Source organism: Perissodus microlepis, chromosome 13 (genome assembly GCF_051167445.1).
Source record: "Perissodus microlepis isolate ML-2025 ecotype Zambia chromosome 13, ASM5116744v1, whole genome shotgun sequence".
Taxonomy (NCBI): Eukaryota; Metazoa; Chordata; class Actinopteri; order Cichliformes; family Cichlidae; genus Perissodus; species Perissodus microlepis.
Window position 1 is genome coordinate 26,248,320 of NC_140473.1, and position 17,644 is coordinate 26,265,963.

At 37.4% G+C, this 17,644-nt stretch overlaps 1 protein-coding gene across 1 annotated transcript; it reads right to left on the reverse strand.

The window, feature by feature from the left end:
* Window positions 1–11,660: 11,660 nt before the first annotated feature.
* On the reverse strand, window positions 11,661–14,101 carry LOC146375254 (homeobox protein Hox-D9b-like). Its single transcript, XM_084948783.1, has 2 exons — window positions 13,420–14,101; window positions 11,661–12,293 (listed from the first exon to the last, which is right to left on the reverse strand). Exons 1-2 carry the CDS (start codon window positions 14,099–14,101, stop codon window positions 12,049–12,051), a joined length of 927 nt encoding a protein of 308 aa, XP_084804909.1. The 3' UTR covers window positions 11,661–12,048.
* Between the last annotated feature and the right edge of the window lie 3,543 nt (window positions 14,102–17,644).

Below are 17,644 nucleotides of genomic sequence, written 5' to 3' on the forward strand. Positions count from 1 at the left end.
TTCCACAGGATATTCATATTAATATTATTATGATTTGTTTTATTGTTGATAATAATAATCTAAATGGGAGGTTATATTTTCGAAATGTACACAAGCAAGATAATCCTCAACATATGGAATAAAGCCACCTCAGAAAGGATGCAGGCTACTGTTTTCCGATTTAGGAACACACACATATGCCACATGGAAATCGTAAACCCACACACACACACACGCGAGCACGGATATAGAGTTTCAAATTCTGACTACTGTTATCTTTCTTCCAGAATCAGAGGAACAGCTTTTCGGCATCAATCATTTTTCCGCAATGAGCTGAATGCAGACAGCAACATTAAACCTGTGATCCTAAACAGTCCCCCACTGAAAGAGGATTTTTTCTCCTTGAAAGAGGTGTAAGTGGATCATTTTATTTTTGAAAAAAATAATAATAATAAATAAATATATATATATATATATATATATATATATATATATATATATATATATATATATATATATATATATATATATATATATATATATATATATATATAATATATGCAACTACCGATATATACTGTGTACTGGAGTATATACCGGCAGTTTCAATATTAGATCTGAGACACTCAATATAAAGCAAACAAATATTTCTTCAGATTTCTTTCTACTAAAACACGCCTTAAATCGAACTAAATGGGAAAGTCAACATTTTTCTCACAAATTCGATGTAAGTTTACTTTCAGTCCAAACGTATTTATTGCTTCAGTTAATTCGATTATATATTGGACTACAGGTGGCTCTCTGATCCGCTCTCTCACTCTACCAAGGGCCCTCGGGGGTCTCCCGACCACCGCTTTCATTCGGAGATCACTTCCCCCACCCATGTTCTTCCTGCCCCCCTTGCCCCATAGTCATAACTTCATATCTGCGCCAAATATGAAAAACGAAACACACTTACTTGCTCTGTCCTGCTCTCGCGTTAAAACGCGATCGTTCGTTAGTGTAGTGTAAAATCCCGTTAGAGCGGATCGAAGCTGAGTGTAGAGACCGTCTCCGTTGTTTCTCTCAGCAATACAAAGCGCATTCTGTTGATTTCGGACAAATATCGGCTACCAATCCCATCTGGCCGCCTGTCGGCTATTCCCTCTGAGTTATATTTTGGGGCTTGTCAAAGCTCCGGCAATAAAACACACTTTATTACCGTCACGTGCTCAGCTTTTTTTTCTTGCAACTCCCACAAGGGTTCATAAATTATTAGGCCCTGCACCAGAACCACTTTATTCGATAATGGCGCCAAAGGAAAAAAAGGGGAGCTTTAATCTCTGGGGGTTGTGCTGTTGGAGATTTAAAAATTAACCGTTTTGTGGTCTTTTTTTAAAATAAAAAAAAAAAAAAAATATATATATATATATATATATATATATATATATATATAATTTTTTTTTTTTATTTATATATAGGCATTTCTATGCATTTTTATATATATATATATATATATATATATATATATATATATATATATATATATATATATATATATATATATAAAAATGCATAGAAATGCCTTCTCACTTAAATGTTCTTTGAATACAGGTTTCTCAATTTATTGAAGCTTCAAATCCCTTTTATCTTTCATTTCTAAAATATATTGATTTTTTTCGCCCATTTTCAATCTAACTCCTTTTTTTACCATTAAAATTTTCTTTTAACAGATACATTTTCGTGCATAAAATACTTTGTGTGCGTAAAATGGGGAGTCTGCATGCTGTCACTCCCATGAGACTCATGTGGTTTGCACTGCAGTGCTTTCCTCTAAAACAAGCAGAGACTGAACGCCTTTTGCATTTTCCGGATGTGTCTGGAATGCTGTTTGGAGCATTTGTTTCCTGCTTTGATTTCCGTAAATGGGGAGCAATAAAACCATAAAAGTTGCTCTGTGAAAACAGACTGGACACCGGTATGCTTGCTTTAGCAGCTTTGCGGCTGCTGGGCACAAACAAGACATTTAACCAAATGTTACACAAGAATCTCTCTAATGAAGTAGCAATACTTCAAAAACTTAATAACCGAACTTACTGCTACTAATAATAAGAAGGAAAAATATGAATAACAAAAACAATGGTAACACATAATTGAGCCTAATTCAACCACACAGGCTACTGGTGCGTACAAGCCAATAACACTTCAATAAAACGCATTTCATCGGTTCTTTTAAACATATCGTTATTCATTGTATGGCAGATTTTATTGATTTTAGTTTTGGCTTATTCCTCCATTGAAAAGATGATGCACAATACACTCAAATATTCAACATTTGGCTAATTAATAATTATGAATCATATTAAGCCAAACTTTCACTGATTAACGGCGTTCGTACGCGTTTTGTATAAATCTTTCCATCACTGAAGCTTTAGTGGCGCTTTTAAAACCACAAGCCACTTGACTCCCTGATTTATAGCACCTTGGCTTGGCGTCTTGCCTAATGACTCCCCCTAGCAGCTGTAACATAAAATCCCATCCAGACCAAACAAAATGATCCCGGGACACTAAGCGGGAGAAAATCCCCCTGCTCCAGGTGCATTCAATGTAAGTGGGAGAAAAGAACGTCATAACGGGGCTGGACCGTGAGGAGGATGAAGATAGTGTTGCTACCCCAGTCTGAACAGCGACTGTTAAAAATCCATAGAGCTTCAATTTGTGCAGCTAGCTGAGGCCATTGTTTAAAAATGTCATCCTTGGGTCTCTAGCGCCATCTAGAGGTCAAACGACACCGAATAGCGCCAGCTCACATGTATTGGAAGTCTGAAAAGGATACAGCCTTTTCTTATGTTAGTAGTTATATATATATATATATATATATATTTTAATGTGCTACAAATTTGATAATGCTCTTGGGCTTTGTGTTACTGGCTTTTAAAAGCCGTTCTCTTTTCTGTCTTGAATGAAGTGGGATTAAACTGTCTCCTCTATGTGTGTGTGTTAGCACAGTGATAAAAGTCCATAAAGGTGGATGGATATTTTGCAGTATCTGCAGTGTGCGCTGCAGTGTGCATTGCCGATTTCCTGGCAAATAGCACCCCCTGCTGGTTAATAACATTAGCACTCCAGGCCTAGCAGTTCCCCCAAATTGGTCTATGTTTTTGTATCATCAGTTTTTGTCTAAGTTAAGAAAGTTAGATGACAGGATCAATAAGGCAATCACTGCTTGTAAATAAGTATTTGCCTTCAGTGATAATGGCCAATTTAGCCGAGCTGTGTGAGTGCTGGGAAATAAGGACATTTTATAAAGAAACACATTGTTATTTAAATGCTCAAGCATCAGCTGAATTTGTAGAACTGTGCCAAACACAAAAGACGAGCCATGACAGAAGGACTATTGAAACAGAAATAAACACCAGCCTGCATGATCAAGCCTGAAATCTGATAGTGTTTAAACAACTTAAACCTCGACGTCTGCCGAGGAAAACTGTGAAATGAAGCCCTCTGGACAAACCTGCAGTCTGTTTTTGTCTTCAAAAACATCCAGTTGAAACTTGGGTTTTTGCACCGCACTGCAAAGAGAGAGAAACGGGCATGTTTTATACCTCACACACACAAACTCATCTCACACATCTTTGTCATTCTTTCTCAGGCTTTCTTTCTGTCTGTCACAGGCTTTAATTTAATGTCTGCCTCGTTCTCTGCGTCACTATCTTCCCTATCTCCTTTTGTCTCTTTGTTTCTGTCTTATACGCATTGACACACACACACACACACACACACACACACACACACACACACACACACACAGAGTCTTTGCCGCATTGCAGTAGGTTGTAAATACTCAGTGCCAGCTGAGCTTGAGTGAGCAGCACCAGTGAAATACTGTCTTTGTTTCTCTGTATCTCTCACACCCCGCCTGCTGCCCTTGTGGGGAAAAAAAATGTAAAATTCAAAAAAGGGAGAAAACACTGTCTTTCTGTCTCTTTGTCTCTCTGACACTTGCCCTCATAAAAAGGGACATCAGCGAAAACAAAAACATGGGGGAAAGCATTCCTTCTGTCTGATTCTGCCCATCTGATTAAGTACACTTACAGGGGAAAGAAGGAGAAATTGAATTTCTGACATAAAGACCTTGAAAGGTATCAGCACTGAGACAGATAGCAGAACAAGCACTAAAGATAACGTGCAAGAAGATGATATTTTGTGATAATACTGCCAGATAATCCCCTGAGAATGAAAAAAAAAATTTTCTTTCTGGGGCTATTTTTGCAGTTTGCCTCAAAAGAGCCACCAGGTGTCCTGTTAGCGTTGCACCCCAATGGTTCATGGAGCCATTTACAGATAAACATTGCATTGATGGCTGAAACAGACAAATATGTATGAACATTGGGCTAGCATATTTATATGCATGTGCACATTGTCATGTGATCTTAAAGAGGTATGTTAAAGACTCAGAGGATCAGGCCTTATATCACCGTCATGTACATCATGTATATTTACAATTATATTATTGTTTTACAATATAAATTTTAAATGTATAGTATTTATATAGATTCAAATGATGCATTTTTCATATTTGATTTAAGGGAATTAACCCAATTCAGTTATATGCAAATATGAAGGATGCTGCTTCTCTCTTTTTCCCTTATTTTTTATTTTTTTATTTTTTTTTACAATAGTATTAATATTTGGTTTCATCATTTGGATAAAAAGAGTTGAAGAGGAGTTTGTTTCAGTCTGTTTCTTGTGTGTACAGACAGACCCTGAAGCATAAATACCATCATTACAAATTCAGTTATTTAGTAAGGGTGCACGGTTTTGCACACAGTGCACAAAGTTAAAAATTTCTGCAGCATAACATGAGCGCTTATTGAACCTTGGATATTAGTCGGCCGAAAAACATAACTACTGTGAGGACTCAATTACATTGCTGAATTACATTCTGGATAGTTCTAGATAGTAAAGAATTAGTTAGAAGTAGTACCTGACATGATCAGTCTACTGGACTCCATTTTCTTCCGCAGCATTCTGAAATAAGCAGGAAAAGAAAAAGGAGAAAAAGAAAGGATGATTAAATCAGTCAGAAATCAGCGCAAATAGCACGAGGCTTGTAATAGGCCTACACACAATGAAAAGAGTCTAAAAATACGTCTCATTTTCAGCACTGCTTTCTTGACAGCCTGTTGGTTAGAAACTTGTCTTATATGTGTAAACAAGTAAACCGTATATATGACGTCTTAACGTTCAAACGAAAAATGTAACGAGTTATTTAAAAAATAAGACCTTAGGGTGAGAACAGTAGAGAGACAAAAATAAAAAGTGAGAAATTGTTTACCGTCCATGGAGGCGCGCGGATGCCGAGAAACACTTCTGTGGTGTCGAGAGCGCGCGAGGCAAAGTCTGCACACTGCACGCGCACACATGACAGTGAGCGGCCAATGGCGAACAGGGTCAGGTCGTAAAACGCTTTTACGACCTGTGAGTTGTGCAAAGAGAAAATTGGAATTTGTGGCAGCTGGGTGCAAAAGAGAGCCGCATTTCCAAACAAACAAACACGCGCAGGCAGGGCTCCAGAGAAATCTAAGAAGCAGTTTTAAGAAGGTTTAATCATTATTTATTTAGACCACCGTCATCCGATGACCACCTCTGATACTAGCTGTTATTTAACCCTTAAAAATATAAATGTTGTAAGAAAAAACGAGTCAGCTCCTTTAGGCTACATTACACTTACAGAACAAAACGGAAGGCCCCAGAACCTTCAAATATAGGTATCTTGTAACTAGAATTTTAGCTATGACGACAACAACCTGTCTGGATACACAGTTTATAGTTATGTATTGATGTCGGGTTCGCCGCAACAGGAATATCAGTGTATTTTATTGGAAGATTGGAGTAATTAATAACTACCACAATTTCGGCCCACATGTTAAACTAATGCAGCCCAAACGTCGTAATATTAATAATAATAATTTTGCCTTAATTAAATTTGTTGATTAAATCATTCGTGAAGCGTTTTAAACTGGAATTTTTTTTTTACCCTTCTTCGAAGACGACTACACAAGTGTCTATATATTAGTATTACTGCCCTTCAAAATACTTTGAACTCTGGCTGGACTTCAACCTAATAAATAAAAATAGTTTTAATAGCAACTATAAACTTTTTTGGCGTCAGTTTAGACGTGTGAAGACAGCTTAACTTCTCTACTGAAATATTCATATTCCTGGCTGATATTAAATAGCCCCAAAATATGAGTGGTGCACTAACTTTAAGTAATTGTAATAACAGAGCTGCTGAAAGCATCACGTGTACTTTTGTATTTTTATTTTTTTGTTAAACAACACTAATTTTATTTTTTTAACAAGACAAAACAAACAAAAGTAAAACACTAATTACATTCATGGGAGATCTCCAGACCTCCTTGTGTTGCTGAAAAGTACAATATTAATAGTGTAACATTAATAGTTTAGGCTAATATTGATAGTATAATAGTAATATTATAGCCTACAACGCTTTGTTGCAGAACAGCTCTCATATTTACCCTGATTTTCTGGTTATTTCCTGAAATAAAATAAAGTACATTTTATTAAAAAGTTTATATTGGTATCTATAGCAAATTTAGGCTGGCCTTATGCTATGGATGGATACATTTTATATTTGGTTAATGTGATAAATACTGAATTATTACAGCCTAATTATTCATAAAGTTCAGCGACATCCTCTGTCTGTCCACAGAGAGCTTATAGCAAGGGATAGAAAACATCCAGTCACATTAATCTAGTCATAACGCTCTAGTACATTCATTTTTGGTATGAAATAGTTAGTATTTTACAGAGTGAAGAAACATAGCTTGTACAGTGCGTTTTATTTCTATTTTATTACACTGGAAGTCATCATGGCTAGCACCTGTATATTTGGTGTTTGTGTGTGTGTGTGTGCGCGCGCACCCCCCCCCCCCCACACACACACACACACACTAATAAACTTAATAAATTCTGATTTTAGATTCCACAATTTCTCCTTTTTTTATCTTAAACCTCACACATTCATCTCTTGATTCAGAATTCTGTACATGCGCCTTTATTTCAAATTTTATGTCTAAAACTGGTTGTAATGGTTTTAGACATAAGGTGGACAAAGCTGAACACTGCCTGTTGTTAAGCAGTAATGTCGATATTTCTTTTCTAAATGTGTATTTTGTAGGCATTTTGTTTTCCCTCTCATTTTCTTTCTCATGCTTTAAAATAAATAGCGTCAGATCATTTGGAGCACGTTTCAGCAAAGATAACCCGTTTTTTATTCTATGGACTTTAAGGCTGTGATCATAAACTGCAGGTCGAAATGACTACAGAGGCTTCAATTATTGCGTCACCTTTTATTTTGAAGAGGAAACAGAGCGGAAGTAGCGTTACTATCCCCTTTGACTATTAAATAAGAAACATAACAGGATTAGAAGAGGATTAATTTATTTAATAGGGTGGATGAAATTGATTAGAAACTCGGATCACGGAGAAGCTGTTTGAATATTACTGAGCTGCTTTTTCCTTCATTGTCTTCCTCCCAAATGAAATGTTCCATTACTATTATTATTATTATTATAAATTCTTTCACAGGTCGAGAAAAGGTTATTGCCTGAACAGTTACAGCTTTTAACATGTCACCAGTTGAATACTACAGGTTGGATGTTTACAGCTAGTTTCCCAGACATGGATTAAGTTGTCTCAGACTAAAAGGAAATTTCAGTGACGATGTCCTCTGAAAAAAAGGTTCTTTGTCTAAGACTTAACTCATGTCAGGGAAACTACACGTTAATGTAGTAAAATACTGTGGGGCAAGCATCTGAATGAGATTTTGCCTGTGAAGAAAGCTGACGTCAGAATCTGAGATTTGGACTCAGGTCCACAGTAATAAATATCACACCATAGAATTGCTGCTCGAGTGCAAATAGCTCATGAAAGACAACACCTCCGCCCAGTGGACATAATGAGTAATTACACATGAAGAAGCAGCCCTGTTTTTTGATTTTTTTTGTGTTTATGAGGAATTTAAATCAGCTCGTGTCTTGAAGTTACCTAATTCAGAAATGTTACTTTAACTTATCGAGACCACCTTGATTAATAAAACTTATTTTTTTAATTTATCTATGTTAGTATAAAACAGAATATTCATGTCAGGCCGCAGTAGGCTTACGTGCTTTACCGTCTATATTTTTTTCTTCGTAACATAATAAATGCAAGCACACATCACTTTTCTACATCAATCGTTTGCATGCAGCTCAGCTGGTGAGGCCCTGGACTCTGTTAATGGATCATTTTGAATCTATTTTTACCATACTGAAGAAATGTGATGGGGAGCATGCAGCACTTAGACAGTTGTAATGATTTTAACGTTTCTACGTGCAATCCTATCATCCTAATACATCCGAATTTCTGCAGCACTTTAAATATTATTCTTTTGGAGGCTAATTACATGTAAATGCAGATGGAAGAGTTTCGTTTGTGATAGTTTTATTAAAAGTGCACATTAAATCAGAACTTTGGAGGCATTTACTTAAAAATGTTTTCAGGTTATTAGTATTATTATTATCTTTTTTATATATGTTATCTACATTCAGTGCTGTTTTCGGCTACAGTAATTCTGATGCATTTGTCCGTGTGCTCTGAGTGAAGTTTTGAGATTTAAATGGTTATAATACTTTTTATTCTTGTCCATCAGCTATTAAAATGGATGCATATATTCTTTCTTTTGTCACTCGTCTGTGCTCCAATGCAGGACCAAATTATTTTAATACTAGTCCATAGAAACCAATACCTGTGCCCAGTCAGCACAAAAGGCCTGAATGGTGTTTGCAACTCAGACGGCCATTTCTCAACTTTAAAAATAAGAAGAAGGTTCTGCTCTAGCTGAATAAAATTAAACTACTGCTGATGTTAAAGCTTCCTGTTTTTACCAGTACCGCTACACCGAAGTTGTAGATAACCTAGCCTAAATTAAACGATTACTTCTGAAACAGGAAAAATACACCTCATCAAGACTCACATGCTTTTTGGCAAATCCGTTTTAATTCCCTCCATAATGAAATTTCCCGTGTTTTGTGCTCTCGCTGTCTGTAAAAGACGTGACTGGAGCTGTCTAGTCTCATCTGCAGACAATGACTTTAACATTTAGAAGGACAGTTGAGGCTCTAAGGCAGGAAAGGGTGTCCAATAAAACCATATAGTCACGATGACTGTCTGGGCGAAATTACTTTATGGCACCTCTCTCTGCGTGTCTCTCTGTCTTGAGTTGGGGCGGAAAGTCACGTTTATTCTCCAAATGCATGCTGTTGGTTTATGACCCTGCAGTAGGATGAGCCCTGAGAAGATTATATAGCCGCAATAAATGAAGGAAGCTACGAGGCGCTGCACTGACTTTGACAAAACAAGGAGGCAGAAATGTCTCTCCGTGGGCTGAAACTCCGAACACATACCTGAGAGCAGTGAAACACCTTGACGGTGGAATATAATCATAATGACAAACATAATAAATCGAGTTATTGGCCTATAATCCTGTTTAATGTCAACCATGAATTACTGCCTTTGTTTCCCCCCCTGTAGAATCAGCCGCAGGATAATAATATAGGATAATGCTGTATGTAAGCCTTTTTATTGGGTTGTATTGCGCTATTTAATAAACGACAGCGCAATTTTAACCTTTATGAGTTTTGGGCTACATTGATCAGGGGCTACAAAATATTTTTGCAGTAGTTCTATAGCAGGATATTTTTTAAGTCTACAATGTTGCCATGTGATGCTATAAATATTATTAATATGCCTTTAATATCAAGTTAAAAACAAACAAAAAGAAAAAAAACTGATTTGTGCGGACTAATCCGTGCGTAAAATTACCAAGTCGGCAAAAAGAAGGCGCAAATGAACACCGACGCTGTAATCCATCTTTTATTTTATTTAGAAAAATCACCATGAGCAGCATATTGAACCTATAACCTAAATGACAGGATGAAGGCCTTATTTGATCACACTTCGTCTCACAGTACAGCACAGGCCTGTCGCTGTAGGCTAACATAGCCTGTTGTTCTTCCTCTTCTCTCAAGGAGAATGTGGACAAAAACGGAAAGCACCAAAATACCTTTAAAATCCACACAATGTTCCCGTTGCCGCGGATGTTATACCAGCTTACATTGGAAAATGGAAATCGATTGTGCGTTGTTGTAAAACGTCTTAAGAGGACAGTAGCTGTTTACTGGGAGGAAACAGCGAAACAGAAAATCTAACAATCAAACTGCAGTCACACCATAGCTTAGCCATGACTGGTGTGTGTGTGTGTGTGTGTGTGTGTGTGTGTGTGTGTGTGTGTGTGTGTGTGTGTGTGTGTGTGTGTGTAGGCATGACCATATCTGCATTTCAAACCCACAGTAACAACAAATATACACAGCAACAATGACAACAACAGCAAGGACAACAATACCAACAAATATGCCCCTATAAGGCTACATGCAGAGTTTATAAAAACAAAACAAAGAAGCTTTATTCTGTCTTCAGGAGCAAATTCCTTAAAAGCTCCTTTCTGATTAATAAGGGAGACCAGGATTGGTTGTAACACAGAGAACTTCTCCACTAAGAGCAAAGTGAAACACGTTTCTGTACAGACCTGTCAGGCACCTGAAATACAGCGAGAAGAAGAAGTGGTGTTTTTCTTCCTTTTTTATGTTGCTTATTGTAAATATATAAAATCTCGTAAATTTAGCAAATGCACTGTGGTTACAAGTGTATGACATGTAAAAGGTTGTGATTATACAAAACCTACATCAGTATTTTTAACTATTATGACCCACGCATTTGTGCAGAAACTTCAATGGAGGACCAGGAAAAGACAAGAGCGCCTTTTAAACCCAAACAAGAGGTGGTCCTATTTAAAATGCAGTAGACTCATTTTATTTACAGCCAATAAACCAAAGCCTCAAGTCACAGATAATGTGTTAGACAGAAAATATTCATCTTTAGTCGCTTATTAGCCAGTTAGACAAAGTACAGCTGACCCCGGTCTGAAAAAGCCACTGAAGTGGGACAGATGTGAAAGTATCACATTTAAAACACATTATTACTTTAGCATGATCAATTCACCTTTTAAGTACTTGCGATTTTTAGATTATTCACATGTGTTATCTTGGTGTTTTCAAAGATACATTTGGTTTTGGTTTGTTTTCTAAGGGTAATTGCATTGTTAAAAGAGCATAAAGAGAATAACTCCAGCCTTAGCGAATGTGTCTTTTATCTTTTGGTAATGCCAACCCAACAGTATTAACATGTTTCACGTAAATATGTTAATACTTACATGCATCAGATACAGTCCATTAGCCCGAATCCTGTTTGCTCCCAAAAATATTTCATTTTAATCCCATACAAATATTCTGCAGCTATTTTTCAGGCTATAACAAGCAGGTATTCAGCCATGAGATTACTCATGGCCTTTATCTTTGATAGTTTTCCCTTGTACTTTAGTGCGAGCTTGCACATTAAACATAGTTTTCATGAGGACGATAGTTTTAGCCTTAAATCATAAAACACCATTCCCATTTTTTGTTGAGAGCACAGACAGTTTAAGTATTACGTCTGGAATGTTTCAAGCATTGCCATTTCTGAACATGAGAGATGTGCATCCATATTAAAAACAGATGTGTTTTAAAATGAGTAGTCTTTGATATGAGCTGGTATGTTTGTGATCGGGTTTATTGACCTCCCTGTAAATGTTAACACATCATTATTTACAACTACCCCGGGTTTCAGATGAGCTGTTTTCTTTTTAAAACATGCAAATGGAAGAATTATGCGCCAAAGTACAGATTACCTAACTTTTTTTTTTAAGACATTAATGTGTGTGTTACAGCACATCCCGGTCTCCCCTGCAGAGTTTATCACTGCAGTTTTCAAAAGCAGCCATGTTAGCTCTACAATCCTTTGCTTAGTCACAGCTGATCTTGCCAGTTCATGTTAGAGATGTTGGCCATCTCTGAGCACTGTGTTTCTTTTATCACCACCACCTCTTCACCTATCACAGGAAGAAAACAAAAGCCCCAGCCTCTAAATCCATCATTCATTCATACTCCTCCTCTCCCGAATCATCAGCTTCTTCATCTTCATCCGTCTGTTTTGGAACCAGATTTTGACCTGTCTCTCTGTCAGATTTAAGAGTCCTGCCACCTCCAGGCGCCGATCTCTGGTCAGATACATGTTGTAGAGGAATTCCTTCTCCAGCTCCAGGGTCTGGTGTTTGGTGTAAGGACATCTCTTTTTCCGGGTCGATTTGGCATGGATCCAGCTAGCTGATGGATTTTCTGCAGGAAAAGAGATGAGAGTTGCATAGGTTTTTACTCACACCAAACACCATGTATATTTACTTTCCTCTGGTTTTAAGCATGTCTTTCTGTGTGTGTTGTGAGGAGTTCAAAGGCTGGCATAAGATTCAAAGAAAACATTTTGTGGAGCAAATTTTATGAGCCCACAGTTTTTGGCTCATTAGAAAAAGAAACACTTCTACACCTTTTTTCACATACTCCTCCTGTAATTTACGACAAACCCGTAATTTAACATAATGTGACATAATTTAAAATGTGGCCACATTTGAGGTTTCTGTCCTTTTCGATTTGGAAGGACAGTGAGCTGCTATAAATACAGCAAAGTATACCCAATAAAGATGAGCCAAAACCTCAGTATGAGAGGAGACAGGGCTGAAAAACAACCACAGCCACATTCATGCTCATTTTTTCTGTTTTTTTAAACAGCTGAGTAAGGATATTTTTTAAACATTTAATAGTTTGATAGTCATGCTCTCATAATGCTATTTTGCATTAAAAAAAATTAAAGCACTTAGGATTCTTACATCATTAAATTAACTTTAGATTAGCTAAAATCTCTCATTTTACAAAAAGTAGATCTTTTAATGAAACCCAGATAATTGTTTTGTTTATCCCAAGATAAAATATATTAATGTATCTCTACTACTAATAATAATAATAATAATAAAGCTATGAGTCTGCACTCTGGAGTAAGGGTCCAATAATGTGTTTTAAATGGGATGGCATGCTTTTAGAGCATAGCATGACTATACTGACTATTTTAGGCAAAACTAGCTTGGAGTAGTATTTGCAAAAACGGGCTCGCTAACTCTCCTACTATCAGAAAAACCTTCATGTGCAAGTCAACCTGGGTTTTCATATAGCTATTGACAAATTGTTAAATAACAATATCACCTTAATTATTTTAATGGACAATAAGGTTTTATATTTTACAGTTTACAAGACATTTATAGGCCCATAAAAGTCACACACTCACTTCCACAGTCCTCCCCTCTCTAACACACTCACACTCACACACACACACACACACACACACACACACACCTGTGTATCGCCACTTCTTAAAGCTAATAAACATTCCTGAGTTTAGTGTATCTGTGTTTACCCGGGTCAAGCTGCTGCTGCTGCTGTGGTTTTCTGTCGTCGTCCTCTTTCTTTGGCTCAGGCTTCCTCCCCAGCTCCTCTACAGTCCCAAGCCGCTCCAGGACCACCTCCGCCGGACTGGCGAAGCTGGAATCTTCAGGACTGTCGTGTGACGGGGGTGAACTCTCGGGCTTAATTGTCTCATACCTCGGGCTCGGATTGGAGAGGTCACTCTGTGCTGGGAGACACGCGGGGAAAGTGGCCGAAACCTGCGACAGAGCGGTCTCCGAGGTGGGGCTCGCCCCTTCCCAGCAGCGTACAAACCTGCTGTCCGACGCGGATGCAAGGTGTTCGGCGTGTGTCTGAGTCTGCGGGCCGTAGTAGGGGTGGTGGCTCAGAAGGTGATGTGGATGAAAAAGGCCGGGGATGGACGCACCGGGGGCGGATTGCCGCTGCGGAGAAGAAGACGTAGAAGAAGTGGAAGTGTTTGTCCAAGGAGAAAAGCCATTTAAACTCGACTGTTTGTTGGAAAAATGAGAGAAATCCGGGATGTGTGAGCCGGGGGTCCCCTCCTCCTCCTCTGCTCCCCGGCCTGGCTTTGCGCAGCCAGCCGTCGAACCCTGCAAGCCTCCCGGGATGAAATGTGCACCGTAAGGCTCCTCGGTCTGGAGACCCATCATGGAATAATAATTCGTTAGCGACATGTTTATTTTATTATTTCAATAAAAAGACACTTAAATGCGACTGTAAAACGTTAGATGGGCTGGTATAGTGGCTTACATCCTCCCCTAAAATGGTAGTAATTTTTTCCTGCCCTTACTTTCTCCTCGGCTGCCCATTGGTTACTCTGCGGATCACATGGTTAGACTGTATTTAGCCAGTATAGAAGATAAATCAATTCATTCTTTTGTTTTCAGAAATGTGATAGCACGCCTACTGCAGATGGACCTGAATGTAACAAATATATTTAAAAAACAAAAAACAAAAAAAACTTGGACTCTTTTTAGAGGCTGAATAAAAAGTAGTATTGGGCCGTTCGTATGCCCGTTTGAAGAGAGTGTAGGTGCTTCTGCCTTTTGCACTTATTTAATGCAAAATATGACTTACACTTTATTAGTAATTATGTCATCACAGCCTCAGATTGTAACAGGACTGATTAAAACGGGAGGGGATGGGCTTCGGCTTTCCTTTGTGTGAATCGTGACTCATTTCGAGCTTAGAGTGATTCTCCCTTGAAGTTCATGTTGAATTGCGTGCAGCTTTATTTTGCTGGAACTATTACCCAAGATCAGAAATGGATTTGTATCAGTTCACAAGTTCTGTGCTCAAATTAGTTACTTTTTTCTAATTTTAAAGTGTCGAGTGTTTTATTGTTGCTGTGCTTTTGTTGTTCTCTTACTAAATAAACCAAATCTAAGAAGACCATTTGATTTATCCGTCATTTTAAGCAGTGGAAGGAAAACAGTGTCATAATCTATATATATAGCAGTTCTTGTGCATAAAAGTGAAATTCCAAGTGCCTTTCTTTGTGGCTCTTATATGCTAGGTTAGGCCAGGAACGTTAAACAGTAAGGATTCATTTTGGCCCACTGACGTTTGAGTTCGGAAAAAGTGTGAAAAGCGTGAAAACTGCAAGAACATTTTTTAATATATTGCACTGCTATTTCCAGGGTAATAGTGGTGGCGTTACACAGGAGTGAAAATAGATGGTAATGTAAAATTATCTCTAGATTTAGTCAAGTTGTTGGAATAATAAATAATAATAGTAAATAATACTGTTGGTTAAATACAAAAACTGTACATGTAAAGGTTTGTGTCTTTATAAATCCACAGTGATCAGCAAATGTTATTGTGCATCTAATGACTGCAGGCTCAAGGAATATAAGTAAAAGTTCCTGTTGTCTGGCAGATTTTGTGGGGGAGGGGTTGTGGTATCTTAATTGTTTCAGCTTTTCAAAAATCATAAGGGCCACGTTTTCATCGTGATATTTTAGTTTTATTCATTAATTTTTAAATAAAGGCTGTTTTGTAAAGGTTTTACTTTCTCGCCCTACTTCAGATCTAACTGGTCTTTATGTGGCCCATTCACTAAAATGAGTTTGACACCCTTGGGCTACACCTTGATCGTGCACAGCTAGCGCCATCTTCTGGCTGAATGAGCCAAATCTGATTGAAAGCACTGCAAGGACTCCAAACTTTGCAATTAAAGAAGGTCCAAAGGCTTTCACTAAATTCATTAATTACTACAGCTAATAATATTCAGATAAAATGAGGTTATATGCTTGGAATATAACGTCTTGAAAATAAATAGACACTTTGAGAGTCACTTCCAGCAGGATGAAGAGAGGTATGTGAGAAAAACAGTCCTCCATGTTATACAAAATATCCCAGCAATCATTTATAAATCACTGCAGAAGTGATTTTAAGACCTGAAAATCTTGTTTCTTAAGTGGTTTTATGAAAATACTGACATGGAGAAACACATGAATCAGAATTTATGATTTAATGACTTCAAACCTCATTCGGACCAGAGAGACTTCTCAATGCCTGAATGAAATTCAGGGTATCTTACTCTAGGTGGCAGTGTAATAACGGCTCCTCTGCTAATGGGCGGGGGTAGGGGGGGGGGGTCTGAGGATGCTGTAAAACAATGGAGAGTGTTTGCTGTGTAAAAATTAAAAGTCACTCAAGCTGCTCTTTAAATTTATATGACAGATTGTAAGATGTGATGGGACAATGTTGGCACCGTTTCCCACGATGCATTTCCCTAAACTGATGCCAAGACGTTTTAGAGATGAGTATTAAGAAAAACAATTAGTGAAGTGTTGTTATTACTATCAGGCCATATTTTACATGATTACTGCCCTGGTTTGTCATTCATCATCTTTTTATTTACTTGTGTTCCCCATATTGGTAACACTTTGCTTGTGCTTCTGCAAACAACTATATGTTGTGTCTTATAAACATTATAATGGACACTAAATGCAAAATACCTCATTCAAGTGTCTCTGTTAGTAGATTCGGAGTAATTGCTAATATATTTCTACACACACTCTTTGTATTATCATGGTTTTAATTCTTTGAATAAAGCAGAATTGTACATTTTAGTCAGTGTTAGAATATTACTATATTAAAAATAATTTGACACAGGACAACTAACTAAAAGATGAGCCTGGTACCAAAATGTATCTTCATATGATCTTTCATATGCTATAACTTGTTTCACCAGCCATATATCTCAAATGCATCTTTTCAAGTTTCCTCCATCAGATAAAACATCCTAGGCACCAATACCTATTTCTATATCTTGCTCATAGACATTAAATTTTTTATTTTTCCTGTTGGAGCTATGATATAGTCTATGATAATGATGCTCAAAATTGCTTAAAAATAGAAAAAAATGAAATTTTGGCTTTTGATTCGGACACTTGGTGAGTAGGTTAAACTGACTTCATTGTACTTAGGGACAGAGTTTAAATGTTTTTCTTTATCTTTTTCTGTTAATCTATGAAAAATTCCTGTATTGAAATTTTGAAGGCTCCAAAATGTTGGAAAAATAAGACAAAAAAAAGTGCCAAATTTCAACCATATGTACTTTGAGGTCCTGTGGAAAATCTTCCTTATTTAAAGGTAATATACTGCATGGGTTGATTAAATACGCACCAACTTCATTCCACATTTAAAAAAAAATTGAAATGTTGATTTTGAAGGTTTCCAGTAGGAACTTTTTTCAGAATTGTTTGATTTTTTCTTTAATGAAATGACTGACTATTAAAGCCCCTGCAAGTCTACTTCTGCACTCCTTTCATTTTCAATATTATGTAACTAAAAGTTTGCAACAACTACTAGTACGACAGCATCAAGTTCTTGCAAAGGTAAAACACCCCCAAAAATAGTTTTATTGGGGGTAGCTAGCTTTAATGTCTTTATTTCCAGCCAGAAACGCAATCTCTCCTTTGTCTTTCTTTAGACATCACTCACAAATACACACCCGTTTGCAGTCCCACTCACACACAGATGAGGTGAATGTTTGAGACAAACAAAGCGAGAGGCAGCAGACTGTCTGTATTGCCCCAATAAAAGTCACGAGTTGAGGAAATGGTGGTTTGTGGCTGTGTGGTTTGTTGGGATTTGTTTGCGGTTCAAGGTTCATTAGCAGCCTTGGACTCACTGGGTGTTTCTGCTGTCTGGTCCCATGTTGTTCAGACTCAGCACGCCAAGGTGTAACAGAACAAAGAACAGAAGTC